The following is a 20,665-nucleotide window of genomic DNA, read 5'->3' as shown; positions in this document are numbered from 1 at the left end:
ACCGGCCGATCTACGTTCCTGCCCTCATCTATGGTCATGATCTGTGGGTCGTGACCAAAAGAACAAGATCCCGGATACAAGCGATCAAAATGAGTTTCCTCCGCAGGGTGTCCGGGCTCTCCCCCTCGAGATAGGGTGAAAAGCTCGGTCATCCGGGAGGGACTCAAAGTTGAAAGGAACCAGTTGAGGTGGCTCGGGCATCTGGTTCGGATGCCTCCTGGACGCCTCCCTGGAGAGGTGTTCCAGGCATGTTCCACCGGCAGGTGGCCCCTGGGAACGGCTTGGGATCCGGCCGGAGGAGCGAGATGAAGTGGCTGGGGAGAGGGAAGTCTGGGCTTCACTGCTAAAGCTGATGTCCCGTCAACCCGACCCCGGATAAGCGGTAGAAAATGGATGGAGGGATGGACGTGGCTTTATAGTTAGGTAGCTAAATGGGTATACCAGACGTTAGATGGGTGCGAAGAAGCCAAGCAGGGAGAACAGCGGATAGGGAGGTAGGTTAAAAAAAAGAACATGCACATTTTTACCTTAACGTGGTCTTGCTTCTGTGTGTCAACATGCACCTTCGCCCCATCTTCAGTCCTGCTCATCAGCCTGCTCAGGGTGTGCGCCGCTAATACACTCGCTCGTCCGACCTCAAGAGGGCGCTGCTGCCCCGGCTGGTTCCGGATGACGGGAGCGGCGGCGCCGTCACGTCGCCCCGGTAGAGGCAGCGGCACTCCAGCCTGCAGCGGCCCGGCTTGGTAGTAGTAGTCCCGCAGGGCAGGCAGCGTGTGGACCCCGTAGCACAGCCGCCCGTAGAGGGGCGCCGAGCCGGGCCGCCGCTCGGGCTCCGGTCCCGGGTAGGGGTTACGGGTCATGCTGTACGTCCTGGCCCGTGGGGGTGGCGCGCTCTGCTGTGTGTACCATCTGCACAGGCAGGAAGTTACCAAGTACGAATACTTTGCTACTGGATTTTTCACGCACTTCACGTGGGACTCACATGTTCCTGTGCACGTTCTGGATCCTGTGCATGCTCTGCAGTGCCGCCATGTCGAAGGCCGCCGTGTCCGCCTCGCCTCCACCCTCGTCGTCATAGGAGATGATGTTCTCCCGGATGTCGTCGTCCTCCAACGCCGAGTGGGCGTCGCGTTTCTGACGCCTTAGCGACAAGGACAGTGCGCACACCACTAGGGGGGGCAAAAATAAGACGGGCGACCGCATCAAATTTCCCGTTCCACTGGCAGATAATTTTGCTTAAATTAAGTAATATGTTTGTCATGCAGTGCAGTACACTGAACAACTGGGCTAGTGAGAAATGACTTTTGAGCTCAATTCTGATTGGTTGACAGTGGGCCTGGGCTGGGTACTGGTTTGACAGTTTTCCGTGGTCTTTAAAAGTTAAGGTTTCTGTAACTGCTAATACTGTCTGTCACCAGTGGAGTAACAAAGTGGAGTAAACGAGCCACCTATAGTCACATACCCCCCTTCTCAGCGAGCAAAGAGGGGAGGGGTGAACAGTTGTGCATGGAGGAGGAAGGCAGGAGCAAGTCTAAAGCAAACCCGGATGAATTTTTGCTCTGTTGATTAATGTTCAATGCCCTTAAAAGGTGCCAGTGGGTACTAGTTAGCCTATGGACAACATGAGTAGCCGGCGGGTCTGTTCTAAAAATAGCTCACCAGTAAAGGGACAATGTGACTAGCCTCAGTGTATTTACACTAAAAAGAAGTACATATGTACTGATATAGGGGAAATATTTTACAATATTATTAAATGATAAAATATATCATCCACATGCTTCCCAAATTCACATTTTTACAATAAAATTCCCAAATCAAACCACTCCTAGTAATCTTCATTTGTAGAATTCAGTTAATTCCACACTGTTGTAAACATTCACATGCAATTTCGACAGAAACTGTATTTTTTTTGTTCAGTGGTTCTCAAACTTTTTGTATCAAGTAACGGCTGGAAGAAATACATTCGCTCTCCGAGTGACTCCATTATGTTGAATTATTATAATAATTAATCCTGAAAGTAGAAATACAGTAGAAATGTTTTAAAATAAACAGTTGTTTAAAAATACAGATTTATAAATAAACCAATAAATATATAAACAAATGTTATGTTTATTTATAAAATAAAATAAATAAAAAAAAATATATATATATAATTTTTTTTTATGTTTATTTACAAATGATATCATTGTATAAATAAATATAAAATTCAAAACATTCTTTCCACCAATAATTTCTGCAAATGATTTTGCGGAGCCCATTCATCAGGAGAACCGCTGACCTACCCAGCAGAGTGGTGACGCAGGCCAGCGCCGCCATCAGGATGACCAGGGTGAAGACGACAGAGGGCGAGGCGGAGGGCGACGGTCGGCACACGGCGCGCCGCTCCCATCGCCGGCCCCGCGTCCGGGGGCTGCGCTCCTCCGTCCGCATGCCGCCCCGCAGGCACGGGCAGACGGTCACCGTGACCGTGGCCGTGTTGGCCAGGCCTGAGGCACCGTCTCGCAGAACCACGGGCACGTACAAGCTGGCTAAGGACGACGAGTATCCGGGCGCCGGCTCCAAGGACGACTGCAACACCAGGCTGGCCGTCACACCTGAGGGTAAAAACACAAATGGAATTCCGAGTCACCGCGCAACTTTAGCATTCCTTTTCATTCTTTTCTGTCTTTCAACGTCATTTACTAGCATCCTTTATTGTCTTCGGACATTGTTTACGGTCCTTTACCGCTGTTTACAGACCTTTACTATTCTTTACCATGCTTTAGTGTCTGTTGTTTTACATCCTCCATTACCCTTTACCGTTTTTTTTTACTGGCCCTTAACAGACCCTCCAAAAGTATTGGAACGGCACCCTACCGTCTTTTACCACCCACTCAAGTCTTACCGCCGCTGTCCTTGATGGAGAGGTTGAGAGCGGAGCTGGACTCAGGTGCAATGCTGAAGTGGACCGGCACGTCCTGCCCTCCCGGGTCTCGGTCCACAGCACGTAGAACCTGAACAACCTGCGGGACGCAGACATGGCATGACTCATAGATTATGGAGGACCAAAACTGCCAAAATTAAAAAATAAATAGATGACTAAATAAATAAATAAATGACAAAAGTGAAAATAAAAATGAATATGAAAAAACACAATTCAAAAATTAAATACATAAAAAAAAATCTAAATGGAAATAAAAACACAAAATTTATATATATAAATATAAAAGTACAAATATATATAAAAACAACGAGTTTCAAAAATTTAAAAATAATACAAAAATTAATGTGGAAATAAATGCAAAAACAAATATATAAATAGAATTAAATATCAATCAATTAAAAAAACGCTCTATTCTCACATTTATTTATTTATTTCATGCTGCAGACGCTCTGTCAGGACAAAATGTTATTCAAATGAGCGCCTGCAGCATGAAATAAATAAATGCGGGATCAGATTGATATTTAATTCTATTCATGTTTTTTTTATTTTTTTATTTCCACATTTATTTTTTATATTTATTTTTAAATGTCGTTTTTTATTTTGGCATTTATATATATATAGTTTTTATTTTATTTATTCAGTCATTTCATCATTTATTTATTTTTTATTTTTGGCAGTTTTGGTCCTCCATAATAGATTACTTTAAGATGGATATCATGGATGTGGAAGAAATGTTTAAACAGCGTTTAATAAATGTCATAAATATTGAGGAAGAAAACATGCAACAAACCTGTCCCGGGGCGGTGGAGTCACAAACCGATGTGGTGTATTGTCTGTCCAATTCGGGCGCATTGTCATTCTGGTCCAGCGTTTCTATGGCAACCACCACTCTTGACACAAGATTGGGGTTGTCTAAACACAAATGGAAAAGCTATAAATGTTCATCAAGTCATCCCTGGAGTTCCATTAGTTCCACCGCGCACTTTGCAGACGGTGCTTTGGCTGATATACGAGCGGCAGGGCCCCGGTCTCCGGCAGGGGGGCCCCGCGGGCCCTGCAAACGCACCCCTCTGCGTGGCGATGACAGTGATGTTGTGCCACTGCTCCCGCTCACGGTCCAGCTCCATCACCGTGCTGATGAATCCCGTGTCGGAGGCGATGCGGAACAGAGCCTCTGGGTCCGACTGAGGATCGATGGAGTACCTGCGGGGCGGGAAACAACAAAAGAGTGAGCGGGGCGGCGTGGGGACAAAGGAAGTGAGCGATGGTGTGATAAGCACCTGATGTTGCCGCTTTGTCCCGTGTCAGGATCCACGGCGTGCACGCGGCCCACCGAGCAGATGGGCGGGCAGTTCTCCGACACGTCCAGGTGGTAGCGGGCCTGGGAGAAGCGCGGCGGCTCGTCGGCGTTTAAGACCATTACTCGAACCATGGCCTGGTCTTTGAAGGGGCCGTCCTTCAGGTAGCGGGGGTCCACCAGGGGGTTGGCCACCTCCACGGTGAACGAGTACGAATTGCGAGTCTCGTAGTCCAGCAGCTGGTAAGTAAAGAAGAAAACAATGCGGTGGGTTGTTCCGGTTAGTACCTGCAACTTACATTGACAGTTTTTGGTCTAGCTTTGATGTGTCCCTTTGCTCACGGTTCACATATCAAACAAAAAGCTACTGCCCATCACTGCATCCTTTTTGGATAGTTTAGTTATAGTTTGTGTTACAGATATGGTTTCAATTGTTGAGGCAAATATGAATACTTTTAGCTTGTAGGCTAAAATGCTAATGTTATGCTACTGACATGAACTCTTAGCCAGCTAAACGACCAAGACTTGCGACGTCCTCCTTGTGGCAACATTTGATCAGAACTTTTTTTTAATTAATTGGCTATAATAGTAAATAAGGAGCAAGCTAAATCATTAGCTGGCTATGCTATGTTAGCTATACTATCTATCTATCTATATATCTTTTTTACAGGCAGTCTGTTGCTCCTTAGTAATGTGGTAAAAAAAAATGTTTAGCAGATAGTTTTATCTTTATTTAGACTTCCTTTTATCTCACCGGATGGCTCTAATGAGGTGGATTAATTCTCATTAGGGACCTGATTTGCACACTTAATTTAACATTGGCTGTACGGTCATTATCTGCGAATGTCGTTAAGACCCTGCCTGAGCACAAAGACACATTTACCTGCTAATTTTAATACATTATTCCTCGGATCACAGACGGAATGACGCAGACAGTTTTAATGGCTAAACATAAAACATTATGTTGGCAAATGCTTGGTGGATTATTTCTCCGTCGTAACGATGCTTTTTGTCAATTAAGAATGAAACGCACATTTGTAAGACGAGCGGCACAAGTGTGCATGTGAAAAATCTTTTAGAAGCTTCAGTGGCATGCCAAACAAGCCATTGCAGCCTGGTCACACACTGCTGTGGTACGGCCTTCTGAATAAGTTGAATAGTGACTCAAAGGGTCATACGCATCAGTCTCTCTCAAATTGTGCGGGAAATACACTTAAATAATTGTATTTATCTTTCTTTTCTTTTCTTTACTTATTTGCTGCTATATCGGAGGCGCTCACTTTGTTCAGCACAATGATGGCTTCTCGCTCTCTGGCGCTGACGTTGAACGTCTGCGCTTCCTCGGCGTCCATGATGGTGAACTCCAGCAGCGCGTTGTCACCCACGTCGGCGTCGGTGGCGGTGAGACGGCCCACTTCCACGCCCGGCGCCGCCAGCTCCGATACGGAGAACGACCACGCACCTGCCAGAGAACAAAAAAAAAACACAACAGCCGAATGTAATGAGGCGTTAATGATGATGAAACTCCTGGTGAGCACAAGGGCAAAATGACAATCATTACTGACATCATTACAGATCCATCATAATTAATCGCGCATTAAGCTGTATGTTGCATAACTCTTCAGAGCATAAATGCGACACAATATTGTGGAGTGGCATGTTGAACTGACTGGAAAGTAACGGGCTATTTTGTTGGAATGCTGAGAAATGGCAAAACACAAGGCAGACTGCGTTATGGGGCTTCCTGAGCCATAAACATGGATGCACACAACATTGTGGAGTGACCATGTCAAAGTATTGTAAAGAAAAAATGGCTAAAACAGAAAAATGCAGAGAAATAACAAGAATTTATGCAAATTGGGAAAGAAAAAGTTATTTAGCTCCAACCGGGAATAAACAAGGACACGCACACCATTGTGGAGCAACCAAATGTGACTACTGGAAGAATAAGGAACTATCATGAAAAAATACAAATACATTGGGAAAAAAAAAGATTACATGTAACTATTGTAAGTCTCACAGCTCCCCAAAACATAAAAGTGATGCACCCAACATTGTGGAACGTCCACAAGTCTAAGTACGGAAAAAGGGACTACTATGAAAATTTTTGAGAAACTGCAAAAAAAAGGCATACTGGGTGTAACTAATTTGTTTCATAGCTGAAAAAAAAGTGATGCACACAACATTGTGAAATGTTCACAAGTCCAAGTCTGGGAAAAAGGGAATCTTAAGGAGAAATGTACAGAAACAGCAAGGAGGCACATTGACTGAAACTAACAAGTCTTGAAGCTCCCCAGATCAAAAAAGTAATATACACAACGCTGTGGAGCAACCATGTGTCGGATCAACTGGTGAAAAGGCACTGAAGAAATGCAGAGAAATGTCAAGACACAAGGCAGACTTAGTGGAAGTAATAAATCACACAGTTCGATTAAACATAAACATGTATGCATACATCACGGGGCTGATTAATTATGCATTGTGTATTTAACCAAACGGCAAAACATAGCAAAGTATACTAGCTTAATGCTCATACATAATGGCAAACCCCATAGACGTAGATGAAGTTAGCAACAATAATGTGGTAATTATAAAGCTTTAAACAACTTACTGTACATTTTAAAAGTCTATTTTTGTATTTCATCATCAAATCTTTGTGTAGTATGTCGGTACACTATGTATCATAATGAGTGATTTGTGATTCGATTTTATTGAGCGTTGTCATGGAACGAATTAAACTCCTAAGTCAAGGCACGGCTGTATTTCTCATTTTTAACGGCATTTTGCGGCCTTGTGCGAGTTCAGCCAGTGGTTCGCTTGCAAAGTCACACACGTTCACTCCGGTTTAATCGGAACCAGCGTCCTTAGTGACAGTTAATGATTCAAATAGGCCGAAATGTATCATAATAAATGTTTAAAAAGAAAAACAACACGCATAAAATTGAAGGTAAAAAAACCCACCCCTTCACATTCAACCAGCGTCCCAAACGAGAACATTTGCTTTAATTATCTCTCTAAGAGAAATTAATGACCTCGGGTTTGGCTTTGTGGCTTGTAAAGGACGGGGCGGGAGGCCCGGGGGGGCGGCGGAGGTGAGGGGTGGGGGGGGGGGGTCATAGCAGTCAGATTAAAAGTGAATAAATAACACACTGGCGGCACGTTAATATTAAACAGCTTCTATAAAGCAACGTGCGGCGGGAGAATATATCACAGGGACGAGCTGCCAGTGGCTTTAAATGCGATGACGAATGGCCGCCCGGCGCGTGCAGAGAGATGATATAGCGCACGCAGAAACGCGGCATACGTCTCACCAGCCCGAGTGTCGCGCCGCTGATTTGGCTGCCTATCCAAGCACAACGCACTGAACTTTAACGTGAATTATTAATAGCACGGTACAGGGAAGGAAACGGACATGCTATTTCGCTCTTGTGTGACGAGAAGCGGCGCCCGTCGGAGGCTGCGGAGGCAAAAAAAAAAAACGGCAAACGGGAGCGTTTAAAAGGACAAGTGTCATTTTTGCCGCAGGTGCGCTAGGAACCGTGCAATCAATTGAAACCGAACAGACTTTAGTAGCTAACAGATTTACACATTGTGGATTCAAGCAAAGCACATAACTTTGCTTCAAGTCCGCTAGCTTAATGCTAAAATTCAATGGATAAAGCCATAGATGAGCTAAAGAAACTAGCATGGATTTTGCAGTTTTATAATAAACATTCAAGCAACTGATAAAACACACATGCAGACAAGAAAAATATACCGTATAATTTACAAAAAAAAAAACCACTTCGAAATTAAATTACAATGTCAATTATTACACTCCACAATTACAAAATAAGCATAAACAAAAATCAAAGTTTATTAACTCATTCACTCCCAGATATTTTCACTGAAGCAACCCCCTTCGCTCCCGGCTGTTTAACTGGATTTTGACCAATTTTGCAAGGCCCACAGAATATTGTGTTCTATTGCTATAAAAACATGGAACCCACCAAAAGAAAGATGAGAGTCTCTTCTTTCATCAGGAAAAAAAGTATGTTTCTATCTGTTTCCGTTTGCAGCAATTAGCATTAGAATATAGCTAAGTTTCATCATTATTCACAAATCTCATAAGAACTGTGGTGGATAAGAGCTTTTTGCAACATGGACCTGGTTGATCTCTTATACTCTGCTGCCGCCGTTATTGTAATAACTACCACTGCTTCAAGCGTTCTTCTGAGTTCAGAAGCCGCATCAAAAACAAAAATAAAAAACGTATAAATATGTTTTTGGGACTATGGTAATATTTAAAACAGAACATATTTATACGTTTTGGGGTTTAAGTGAGTAAATACTCATTTTGAGTTGTTTAAATTGATATATATATATTTTATATTTCTAAATAACTAATTTAATAAATCTTGTTTGGTCCAAAATGAACTTTTAACCAATATTTTTTACACCTATAAAATTGTTCTTGTTTTTTTTACCAAAAAACAAATGATTGTTATTTTATATATTATATTATATATAATATAATTATTTAAAATGAATTGTGATGAATATTTTCTTTTATAATCAAGCAGCCCTAATATGTGCTGCTTGTAATTGTTAAAACAATTTGTTATATCACGGGCACATTTTAAATCATAGAAATGGTGTCTCAAAATACACACACCACTGTTACTAAAACCTTTTTAACCATCTACAAGAAAGGAAGTGGAAAAAAAAGTGAGCGAATATCATCAAGCTAATTGCTCTTGCTACTTACTGCGTCTGAAGTGAGGCGGGTTGTCATTGACGTCGCTCAGCCTCACGGTGACTGTGGTGGTCCCCGACAGACCCCCCAGGTGGCCCCCCATGTCTCTGGCCTGGAGCACCACCACGTACTCCTCCTGGGTCTCTCGGTCCATGTTGGGCATGGCGGTCCTCAGGATGCCTGAACAGAGGAGGGAGGACAGACTCGAATCAGCGCGACCACGTCGCTCGGGATCAACGTCAAACTTGGTCAACTGGGACAATGAAAAAAAAAAAAAGCGGCACTGCTGGCAAAATGTGCGCGCGTCATACGGACAAGATGAGTCAACAAGAGCAGGCACTAACACATATATATTCATAAAATTGAATTAAAATAAAAAAAGATGTACTGTACTGTAAAAAATGAGTGTTATTGATTTGTGTTTTTTTTGCCACTAGATGGCATAATTGCATTTGTAAGACATTGGTGACAGCTCAGTGCATTTTTCTTTTCATGTTCAGAGTTATCTAATCTTTAACATGAAGTAACTTGTGAAATTCTGCACATTTTTTAACTTGTAAAATACAACTTGACTCCAGTCTTCACAAATATATAATTTAATTTTTTACTGCTAAATTTTGACGTGGACGTGTCAGCTGCGTTGCGACTGGGATTCCACCAGTACAGGCTTTATAAGTAAGGGGCTGGTCTTTTTTTTTTTTTTTTCTCCAGGAGAGCTCAGTATTGTTCATTCGATTTGACATCATCTTTGCTCTCCTTTTTTTTTTAAAAAAAACCCAAACAAATCAATTAAAAAAAATTTAATGAATGTTTTTTTTTTTAAATATATATACATATATATATATACATATACACACATATATATATATATATTTTTTTTTTGTATGTGGGTGAGTATGTGTATGTGCGTGTGTAAAGTAAGGGGCTGGTCATTAATTGCATGTTAAAAATATTAATGGCGTTAAAGGAACTTTAAATAAATACATTAATTTTGAGTCCCCTAATATATATATATATATATATATATATATATATATATATTTTTTTTTTTCTTCTTCTTCTTTTTTTACACACACTCACACATACTAATTATAATATTATTATAATATTCTACTAATTATTTGACTAATTATAAATCATACTAATATGAAAATTTACTTTCAGTCTTTTAGTCAAAAAATAAAATAACCGTAATGAACGGCATCACAAGTCACTTTCCTCCTAACTATAATGCATTACTTTTCATATATAATTTAAAACAACAGTCTGAAGATGAATCCGAAATTCTACAAAAAGCAAGTAAGGCGCCCTCCTGACCTGTCTGCGGGTCCACCGAGAAGTAATCGTTTCCATCGGTGATGGCGTAGACCAGCTGGGCGCTGTTTCCGTACGTGGGGTCGTCGGCGTCCCTGGCCGTCACTTGGATGATGGACGTGCCTGCGCCGGTAGGTCAGAGGTGCATTAAATCAACACTTTGCACTCTCACGGAGGATTAATATCGGATAAGCTTGGATGTCCGTCCATATGTTGACGATGATTTATTTATTTATTTATTTTAAACACATGATGCTAGAAAGCATGATGCAAGCACTGGAGCGCAGCCTGCACCTGACGGTTGATTGTTTGGAGTATAATGCTTTAGGTTTGGAGCTTTTTGCGCAGCGGGGAAGTGGATTATGCAGAGGCAGGCGTCAATGCTGCAATAATCTGCTCGCTGGATGATTGGGTGGATTGTCGGAAATGTTTGTGTAGAGATTACGGCCCCGTAAAAACTGACTTTGGTCATTTCTTTCCGGAGGGTTTAAGGTAAGAGAATGTCAGTCAGCACAAAGGTTTGATAAATGCGAATGTAATATTTATACGTGGCAGCTCGGGTGTTTGAATTTCAAAGACTTGACCCATTGTTATCCTTAAAATATTGGAGGCCTATAAAGAAAAGAAGGCAAAAGCTAAATCTGAATCATGAAAAAGAATGCTGTTTATATAATAATGAAGACAGTGGTACATTGAATTTCATCATACAGTACTTTCTTGACACCAAGATGTCAGTAAAAAAGCAAATGGGATACTTTTTCACATTTTCAGTGACAAACGGTGACAATAAGAACGTGAAATAAGATTAGAATAAACTAAAATAATAGCAACTGAAAAAAAAAAAACAGTGAGAACTAATACTGACTGTTCCTGTGCGTTTTCGCCTCTTGGAGGCAGTATGGTGCCGTGCATCCATGGTTTCCACGCTTAAAGTGAGTACAGAAGAACGTTACTTGACTGGACTCCGATTGAATTCTATTAAAATAACAATTTTTTCACACATTGGGAAAAAAATGTGCCTTTGCGTAGGATTATATTACCTGTGGGTATGTGTTCCCACAGCATCTGTGTGTAAATATTCGTTATTTGAAGTAAAAAGACTCCCGAAGTCGATGCTAACTTCCTGTTAGCATTTGAATGGGATCCTCCCTTCGCTTTTAGCATTAGCGCTAGGCTAGCGATGATTTAAAAACGAAGCTTGTTTTGTATTTAAATATACTTTGGATGCAATTCTTATCGTCGAGTGTTTACTTTTACAGTTAACTCAAACTGGGGTGTCATTAAACATCTTAAAAGACGCTTAGGGACAATAGACGCTACACACTTTGTAGTTGCTAATGGCACGCAAGCAAAATGGTGCATTCGGGGTACTTTCACAGCGTTGGAAAATTCGGTTTTCTTCGATGATTACGTTTTAAGGGGAAAATAATCAATCGATCAATCAGTCAAACTTTATTTATATAGCACCTTTCATACATTAAAACACAACTCAAGGTGCTGAACAATTAAAATAGCCATAGTACATTTGGAGTGTTTTGGCCGGAGTTTGACGGGCATTAATCAGCCAATTATAATCTGCGGCCAATTAATCAGTCGGGCACTAGTCTCAATAGTTGGACAATAAAGAGTCGAGTACAAAGAGGACATTTGGTCACTCAACCAAAATGAACAACAGACAGATTCACGTCAATCTCTGCGTACTGTACCTATGTTGGCCATCTCGGGCACGGTGGCGATATAGGGCTCGCCGGAGAAGATGGGCGGGTTGTCGTTGATGTCCTGCACTCTGATGATGAAGTGCGAGGACGGCTCCAGGGCGCGGCCCGTCAGGCGGTCTGTGGCGGTGGCGGTGAGGCGGTACTGGTCCTTCTCCTCGCGGTCCAGAGACTTGGTGACGTGGATGTTGCCCGTGTTGCTGTCGATGACAAACACCGAGCCCACTCCTTCGCCCTCCAGCGTGTACTTGGTGTGCCCGTCCCCTCGATCCATGTCCGTGTGCAGCTGGTGGGCCAAAGACAAACAAACAGCTTTAGCGTCGGGGGCTAATTGGCATTCACATTCATTTGACTGGCAAAGGCAAGGGCAAAAATATTCATATTGTGATATACAATATTGTTTTTCCCCCTTCATTAGTTCCATGCGGTTCTTCAATTGTTAATATTATTGTGGAAATGATAACCTCTATTATTGAAGTCAGGGTATTTATACATAGCAGTTTTTTTTGGGAACACCCTCCCATTCTTGGAGCCTTTTGGGCATTCAAAACAATATGAGGATATCCTCTTTTTGTACAGTTACACAACGGGGCAAAGTGACCTTAACTCTCTGGAGTTTAATAATTAATTACCGTAACATTATGGCTAATTTGCATTATCCCAATGAAGGCGTTTTGTATTATATGTTAGCTTTAAGCTAGCAGAGTTTTGCTAAATGGAACGATACAATGTTTAATCCTCTTATAACTCTGTTTTTATGTGCTGCAGCTCGATGTGTGTTAAAATTCGTTTTGTCGTATGTTTAGTATGAATGAGGGAAAAAAATGCAAAATTAAAATCTGATTAGTCGATTAATCGATTCTAAAAATATTCGATAATTCGATACAATGTTTAATCCTCTTATAACTCTGTTTTTATGTGCTGCAGCTCGATGTGTGTTAAAATTCGTTTTGTCGTATGTTTAGTATGAATGAGGGAAAAAAATGCAAAATTAAAATCTGATTAGTCGATTAATCAATTCTAAAAATATTCGATAATTCGATACAATGTTTAATCCTCTTATAACTCTGTTTTTATGTGCTGCAGCTCGATGTGTGTTAAAATTCGTTTTGTCGTATGTTTAGTATGAATGAGGGAAAAAAATGCAAAATTAAAATCTGATTAGTCGATTAATCGATTCTAAAAATATTCGATAATGAGTTAAATATTAAATATTAAATATTAAAAAAAAGGTTACAATTCGACACAAAACATTTTGTAAATGTAAAAAAAAGAAAGAAACCGACGGTACCAGGTGTTTGTGCGCGCATGTGTGTGTGTGTATGCGGCGCTAATGGGAGCGTACTGATGCGTGCGGCTCGTTAACTCGACCCAAGCACAAAAGCCAGAGGAGTTCTCGTCAATGCGGACCCTCCACAACATCCTACGTGTACCCAACTACAAATTCTCCAACCATCTGCTCACTTTTCGCAACATCCAAGGGAGGATGTTTGACGTGTGTGTTCGTCATATGGAACAAGACATGGACATGCGGCGAAGTGACCTGTCTGAGGGTTCCCTGAGAAATAATTGCGGTGAGAGCTGAGAATTCAGGTGGAAAGGACTTTTTTTTTTTTTTTTTGCTACAAACTTGACATAATTTATCAATAAATTGTACAAACAAAGAAATTGCCAGTGATAAAAGTTTTTCAGTTTCTTAAATTTTTTTCAACCCGCAAATTTTCAATCAAGAATTTATGGCAATTTTTAACAAATATGTCACCTTTATGCTAGTGATACTTTTCATGTAAAATGTTGATATAAAATGTATTTCTAAAAACCAAAGAATTTGTCACTTCTCTACGATTTTTTTTTTGCCTAGCAATCATAACATATTCCACTAATATGAAGGGAAAAAAAGCTTGGCGAAGAAAACCATTTTTGTGATTTGAAAAAATTCTAACATTTCTCCCACATACTGTACTAATGCAAATTTAATGAATAATTATTTTTCATGTAAAATGAGAACGGATACAATACTCACCAAAAAGCTAAGAAGTTACCCAAAATGGCACTTTTTAAGTGATCCTTTTATGCAAATATGAAGAAAAAAAACATAAGCAAAATTTTACATTGACATTAACGTGTTGCGAATGTATGCTGCATGGCAAGTTTGCAAGGCAAAGACACGTGTGTGTGTGTGCGTGCGTGCAGAGATGGCGAGGCCGCAAAGAGATTAGTCAGCTGCTGAGCTTTCTGACCAGGAACCGTGGCTATCCTTCCACCCCGGGGCCACATGCGCTCATCGTAATCTCACCAGTCTTACTCACAAGCCTGCACATATTTACTCTCACATTATGAGCTTATCATCATGTAACTAAAACTAGAATCTAAAATTCAGACCTTCCGACAAGCCCGAACAATCCAAAATATATGCATCCGGCTCATTGGGTGACGCTGTTGCACCCCAATCCTGTAAGTGGCAGTAATGAGTTTAACTTAAAAAAATAAAAATAAAAATTCCCCCCAACTTTTTCCTTTGTCCTCGTCACAGTCAAGTCGTCCTCGTCACAATCAAGTCGTCCTCGTCGCGGTCCAGTCGTCCTCGTGACAGTCAAGTCGTCTTCTTCTCAGTCAAATCGTCCTGGTTGCAGTCCATTCGTCCTCGTTGCAGTCAAGTCGTCCTCGTCGCAGTCCAGTCGTCCTTGTCACTGTCAAGTCACCCACGCTCTGAAAAGTCGCCCACGCTCTGCCAAGTCATCCTGTCCAGTCTTGGTGACCAGTCTACTCTTGTCCAATCCAGTCTTGGTGACCAGTCTACTCTTGTCCAATCCAGTCTCGGTGACCAGTCTAGTCTCGTCCAATCCAGTCTTGGCGATCAGCCTAGTCACGTCCAATCCAGTCTTGGCGACCAGCCTAGTCTCGTCCAATCCAGTCTTGGCGACCAGCCTAGTCACGTCCAATCCAGTCTTGGCGACCAGCCTAGTCACGTCCAATCCAGTCTTGGCGACCAGCCTAGTCTCGTCCATTCCAGTGTTGGCGACCAGCCTAGTCTCATCCAATCCAGTCTTGGCGACCAGCCTAGTCTCGTCCAATCCAGTCTTGGCGACCAGCCTAGTCTCCTCCAATCCAGTCTTGTCGACCAGCCTAGTCTTGTCCAATCCAGTCATGGCGACCAGCCAAGTCTCGTCCAATCCAGTTTTGGCGACCAGCCTAGTCTCGTCCAATCCAGTCTTGGCGACCAGCCTAGTCTCGTCCAATCCAGTCTTGGCGACCAGCCTAGTGTCGTCCAATCCAGTCTTGGCGACCAGCCTAGTCACGTCCAATCCAGTCTTGGCGACCAGCCTAGTCTCGTCCAATCCAGTCTTGGCGACCAGCCTAGTCTCGTCCAATCCAGTCTTGGCGACCAGCCTAGTCTCGTCCAATCCAGTTTTGGCGACCAGCCTAGTCTCGTCCAATCCAGTCTTGGCGACCAGCCTAGTCACGTCCAATCCAGTCTTGGCGACCAGCCTAGTCACGTCCAATCCAGTCTTGGCGACCAGCCTAGTCTCATCCAATCCTGTCTTGGCGACCAGCCTAGTCACGTCCAATCCAGTCTTGGCGACCAGCCTAGTCTCATCCAATCCAGTCTTGGCAACCAGCCTAGTGTCGTCCAATCCAGTCTTGGCGACCAGCCTAGTCACGTCCAATCCAGTCTTGGCGACCAGCCTAGTTTCGTCCAATCCAGTCTTGGCGACCAGGCTAGTCTCGTCCAACTCAGTCTTGGCGACCAGCCTAGTCTCGTCCAATCCAGTCTTGGCGACCAGCCTAGTCTCGTCCAATCCAGTCTTGGCGACCAGCCTAGTCTCGTCCAATCCAGTCATGCATTACATACATACAGTATACATTTCATCGAAATTATATGGTTTGGTAGACGATTTTGGCACTTATATATGGAACTCACTTTTGAGAGAATGATTAACACACTGTTATTGAAACTGTGTACTGACGTTGCGTCAAAGTGTCCTGAAAAGGTACAATTAAATATCTGCAGAAATGTGAGGGATGTACTCACTTTTGTGAGATAGTTTATGTGTGCAGGTGTCCCTAATGAAGAGGCCAGTGAGTGTGTATATGAAGCACGCCTGCATGCAGTCGACAGGGTTGAATATAAGCCCAAAGTACATCTGTGCTGGCGGATAACGTTGAGGATTAAAAAAAAAAAAAAGTCATAATAGCGCACCCAACACCCCACAGTTTGCTCGATAAGCGATATTTTATTTTTTTAATTCATCCCCCCATTGCCTTCATTTCTTCCTCAAAGCTACCGCGCATTGTGTATGTGCGTGCCATCCCATCACCCCCTCCTGGGCTGAGTTTAATTGTTGTCTCAGTCCTGCTGTGCTTCAGTCGGTGTGAAAAGGAAGGAGGAATGTGTTTTCCCCCCGCCTGGCAAGCAAAGCGGCAAAAGCACAATGACGCCGTTCGCAATCAGCCGCCAACTTTCTGCCGCCTCCCGCCGCAAAGGTGGCGACACCACTTTTTGCCTCGCAGTGCTAAAATACAAACGCAGTGGTGCCTTGACGTATGAGTTGAATTTGTTCCGTGACCACATTTGTAACTCAAAGTATCACAAATCAATGTTCCCCATTGAAATGAAGGGAAGGCCATTAATCTATTCTAAGCCCCCCCGAAAATGTGTTTTTAAAAAATTGACAAAAATGTAATTGCCGCTAAAAATTCACTTTTACTTTTGTACCTACAAGTACATTTCAGATACTCAAGTATTGAAATCAGTGCTTCAGTTGATTACACGAGTATCTGTACTCAAGTACTTTTGCCACCTCTGATTTTCAGCCAAACAACCCGAGCCGCAAGGAGAACCCAGGCTTTATTTTAACACGCCGCCCTGGCTTTATTGCGCAAATATGGAAGCAGCATTCCCCTGATTGCTTTAGCGCCGCTCGCCGACTGTATCAATAACAAGCAGAGCGGGATATTAAACATTTATGAGGAGTACGCCGCACGGCTAAGAAACCAATCCAGGCTGTCATTGTAAAGTATATCGTGCCGCCTCCGAAGTGGCTGGCAGCGCTCGCCTGTTAGCGTTACGCCTCGCCACTTTGACTCGCCGCTTGCGCTGACATTAAAGCAAAGCTGGGAAATGCCACAAGTGGGGGGGCTCCCGTGGGGGGGCTCCCGTGGGGCAGCGTGCTTCAGGTGGGCATCTCGGGCACTTTGCCGGGGTGAAGAGTCAGAGGATTTCAGCCCAGCCAGAGGCATGCGAAGTTGGATTAAATACAAAAAGTTTGTATCTTTTTGGGTCAAATAGAATGAAAGTCATCAGTGGAGACACGTCAAACTTGGCCGCTATGCTCGTAATAACGAAAACAAGACATTTTCATTATTTTGTCTGTCGCTTCAAATTTGGTAATCGGACAAAATGTGTTGTCTTCGGGACCCTAAAATGGCTGCTTCAAACCAAAATGGCCGACTTCCTGTGTATTTTCAGGCATGGCCTCAGACATTTTTTGTGGCTCTACTCGCGATAGACACATCGACCAAATTTCTCGTTTTAAGTGGAACTAGCTTCTGGGGTTTCTTTTGGTAGCAATCGGACAAAATGTGTTGTCTTTGGGACGCAAAAATGGCCGCTTTAAACCAAAACGGCTGACTTCCTGTGTCTTTTCAGGCACGGCCTCTCAGACTTTTTTGTGGAGTTACTCGCAATAGACACACCAACCAAATTTCTTGTTTGAAGTGGACCTAACTTCTTGGGACACATGTTTTTATTTTTATTTTATTTTTTTAAGTTTCAGTTCCAATCTTTGTTGCCATGTTCTTTTTTGTGTGCCTGCGCCCTCACGTAATGACAAAAATTCAGTCTTTGTAAATAAGCTTTGTCCATCTGTCTTAGTATGCGAGGTTCCAATTTAGTAGCAATTGGACAGACTCACTAGGAAGAACCGAACTCTAAAAGGACAGCTTCAAACCAAAATGGCCGCCATTTGTGTCTTTTTCGGCATGGCTTCTTGAGGCTTGTTTGTAGGTCAATTTGTGATAGACGTGCTTACCAAATTTCAAGTGGCTAAGTGAAGCTAGCATCGGGACCAGACATTTTTTTTAAATTGATCTTTGTTTCATACTTTATTGGGCGAGTCATTAAACGTTGTTGCCATGCATGCTTCGAGTACTGTTTTTGGTTGTGGTTCAAATTTAGTAACATTTGGTCAAAATCTGTAGAAAATCTTCAAGACAAGTTCAATTTTTAGGAAGCGAAAAGGCCAAAAGTGATACTAAAAGAGTCCCTTCAAATCAAAATGGCCGACTCCCTTTGTCTTTTTGGGCATGGCTTCTTGAGACTTGTGTCAGACGTGCCTTGCAAACTTCATATTGTTATTAGAATTTTTTGTGCATCTTTTCAGAGTTGGTCATATTGTATATCCGACTGTCAGAACAGATTGATCGCGTGCATAGCTTCCCCCCTGTGAATATTTCCTAGGCGTGACATTCACCACAAACACAATATTTGGAAACGCTCTGGCCTTGTGGTTATGAGTTTCCTGTTTTATGGAAAGTCATCAAACTTTGCAAGTTGGTCTTTGAAGGACACCTTGAAATGACCAAAATAACCCTAAAATGTCCACTGCAAACTAAAATGTTTTTTTTTTTTTCCGGGCTCGGGGGCCCCTTGAGACTCTTGAGATGAATTTCATGTTGCCGAGTGAAACTTGCTTTAGATTGTGAAAAGCAGGCGGCATTGAGCACCTCGGGTAGGAAGGAGACTTAGAAACAAACAACAAAGAAAATCCAACCTCCTGAGAAACTAGTTTCAAGGCGCCCTCTGACCTATGTATGACTTCTGTTCCTTATGTTTAGTATATATATCATCATTCTTACGCTGTGTTACGCTCACTGTTTCAAGATTCCCTCATGACAAGTTTATGTTTTGTGTGTGTGTGTATTTCAGATGTGACGAATCCAGGTCCAGAAAGTAAAAACCCTGCCACAGTTTGGCTTTAGCCCCAGGTGCTAGCTAGCTAGCTCCCTAGCAAGCCCCCATCGTGCTCGTTTAACTGGATTTGCCGCCTCTGGCGTATTTTAGCTCATTCATTGCCATTGACGGTATAGACGTCAAAAATTCATTTGAACTATTTCTATTAGTTTAACACTTTTTCCACTTAAGGGTATGAAAACCTAAGAAAACAAACAAATTACATTTAAAACAGATATAAAATTACTGATTAATTGAGTTAATTATTGAAGTCATATGATTAATTACAATTAAAAAAATGTAATCGCCTAACGCAATTTTTTTTTTTTAAAGAAAAGATTATTAAAAATTTGGGACGTCAGGCGATTAAAATTTGAAATGGAATTAATTGCATGACTTCACTAGTTAACCCACAATTCATCAAAACTTTTATATCTGTTCTAAATGTTCAATTAAAAAAATCTAGGTTTTCACACAAGTGGAAAAAATGTTAAACTAATAGAAATAGTTCAAATAAATTTTTGACGTCTATAGCCGTCAATGGCAGTGAATGAGTTCATGTCAAAAAATTGCCCCAAAAGTGTATAAAGAGAAAGAAAAAAAGAGACTGATACATGGACCAGAACCTTGTGTAGAACTTCATGCTAGTTGACAGTCATTTTGGTTCCACTTACCCGTCCGATGAGCACAGGTTCAGGGCCTCGGTACTCCTCAATGACGAAGAACTGGTTCCACAGCCAGCTCCTCTTCCGGCGAGAACCTGGCCGCCTGGTTCCTTGCAGACTTACGCCGTCCGACTCTGAACTCTCCTGGCCCGTCTCTGAGCTTAACTGGAGAGCGGCGGACCCCTCTTCAATTAGCCCTTCATCTTCCCCACGAGTCCTCCGCTGGGTCACGGTTAGTCCGGCGCTAAGTTTAGCCGCTAAGTCCGAAGATGGACGAAGTCTTGGCAGATCTTGCGAAGTGACACGGCCGGCGCACATGCAGAGAAGAAGGAGGACGACGTGTCCTCTCATCGCTGAGATCTCAGTGGACGAGCGGTGAGGAGATGATCAGCGGCGCGACGTTGACGTCCATCTTCATCATGCTACACTGGATCATGTCCTGCAAACTCTGCCAGAAAAGTTTCTGATTCAGACCAGGGTTACAATTTGGGATGTCCCGATCTCGATCATGTGATCGTTAATCGGTCCGGGGTACATCATTTTCAGTTGATCAGAATTGGGGGGGAAAGATCGGGGTTTAAAATAACAAAAAAGTTTAGTTTAGTTTTTTTTTTTTAAATAGAGTTAGTTTATTTAGTTTGCAGAGTGGGTTTGATCTCAGGGGCGGCCATTTTGACTGAAGATGACATCACAGTTGCTCAGTCTCAGGCAACAACCAATCAGAGCTCAGCTGTTTTCTGAAGCTGAGCTGTGATTGGTTGTTAGCTGAGCCCTGAGCAACATTGATGTCATCTTCAGCAAGTGGCAAAATGGCCGCTCCGTGATGGATTAAAAACGGCTGGATTTTGCTTCATAACTCATATTCCACAAATGTAATATTAATCAGAATGTCATGTTTAGACTAGTAAAGTCACACATAACATATTATTGCCAATATTTATTTATTTTTTAAAATGTTTTGGGGTGGGGGACTTCCCCTTTAAAAAAAATTTTGTTCATGAAATTAAATAAAAATGAAAAACTAAAGCTAGTGTTATACCAATGGCTAACTGATAAATGTTCTG

General features: G+C 42.3%; 1 protein-coding gene across 2 annotated transcripts in view; it reads right to left on the bottom strand.

Moving 5' to 3' along the window:
- LOC144062276 (cadherin-24-like) overlaps positions 1–20,665 on the bottom strand; it is a 33,026-nt gene that overhangs the window by 1,785 nt on the left and 10,576 nt on the right. For both annotated transcript variants that reach the window (XM_077583482.1, XM_077583483.1), the window contains exons 2-13: positions 19,611–20,049; positions 11,976–12,270; positions 10,273–10,392; positions 8,968–9,135; positions 5,501–5,682; positions 4,204–4,460; positions 3,990–4,126; positions 3,714–3,835; positions 2,885–3,002; positions 2,283–2,594; positions 983–1,169; positions 528–909 (exon numbers count right to left, since the gene is read on the bottom strand). In XM_077583482.1, coding sequence (XP_077439608.1) covers positions 528–909; positions 983–1,169; positions 2,283–2,594; positions 2,885–3,002; positions 3,714–3,835; positions 3,990–4,126; positions 4,204–4,460; positions 5,501–5,682; positions 8,968–9,135; positions 10,273–10,392; positions 11,976–12,270; positions 19,611–19,952 — 2,622 coding nt within the window. In that variant the 5' untranslated portion in view covers positions 19,953–20,049. The remainder of the gene's footprint in view (positions 1–527; positions 910–982; positions 1,170–2,282; positions 2,595–2,884; positions 3,003–3,713; positions 3,836–3,989; positions 4,127–4,203; positions 4,461–5,500; positions 5,683–8,967; positions 9,136–10,272; positions 10,393–11,975; positions 12,271–19,610; positions 20,050–20,665) is intronic.

Source organism: Vanacampus margaritifer, chromosome 13 (assembly GCF_051991255.1).
Source record: "Vanacampus margaritifer isolate UIUO_Vmar chromosome 13, RoL_Vmar_1.0, whole genome shotgun sequence".
Lineage (NCBI taxonomy): Eukaryota > Metazoa > Chordata > Actinopteri > Syngnathiformes > Syngnathidae > Vanacampus > Vanacampus margaritifer.
This window is presented reverse-complemented; position numbering and strand designations above follow the sequence as displayed.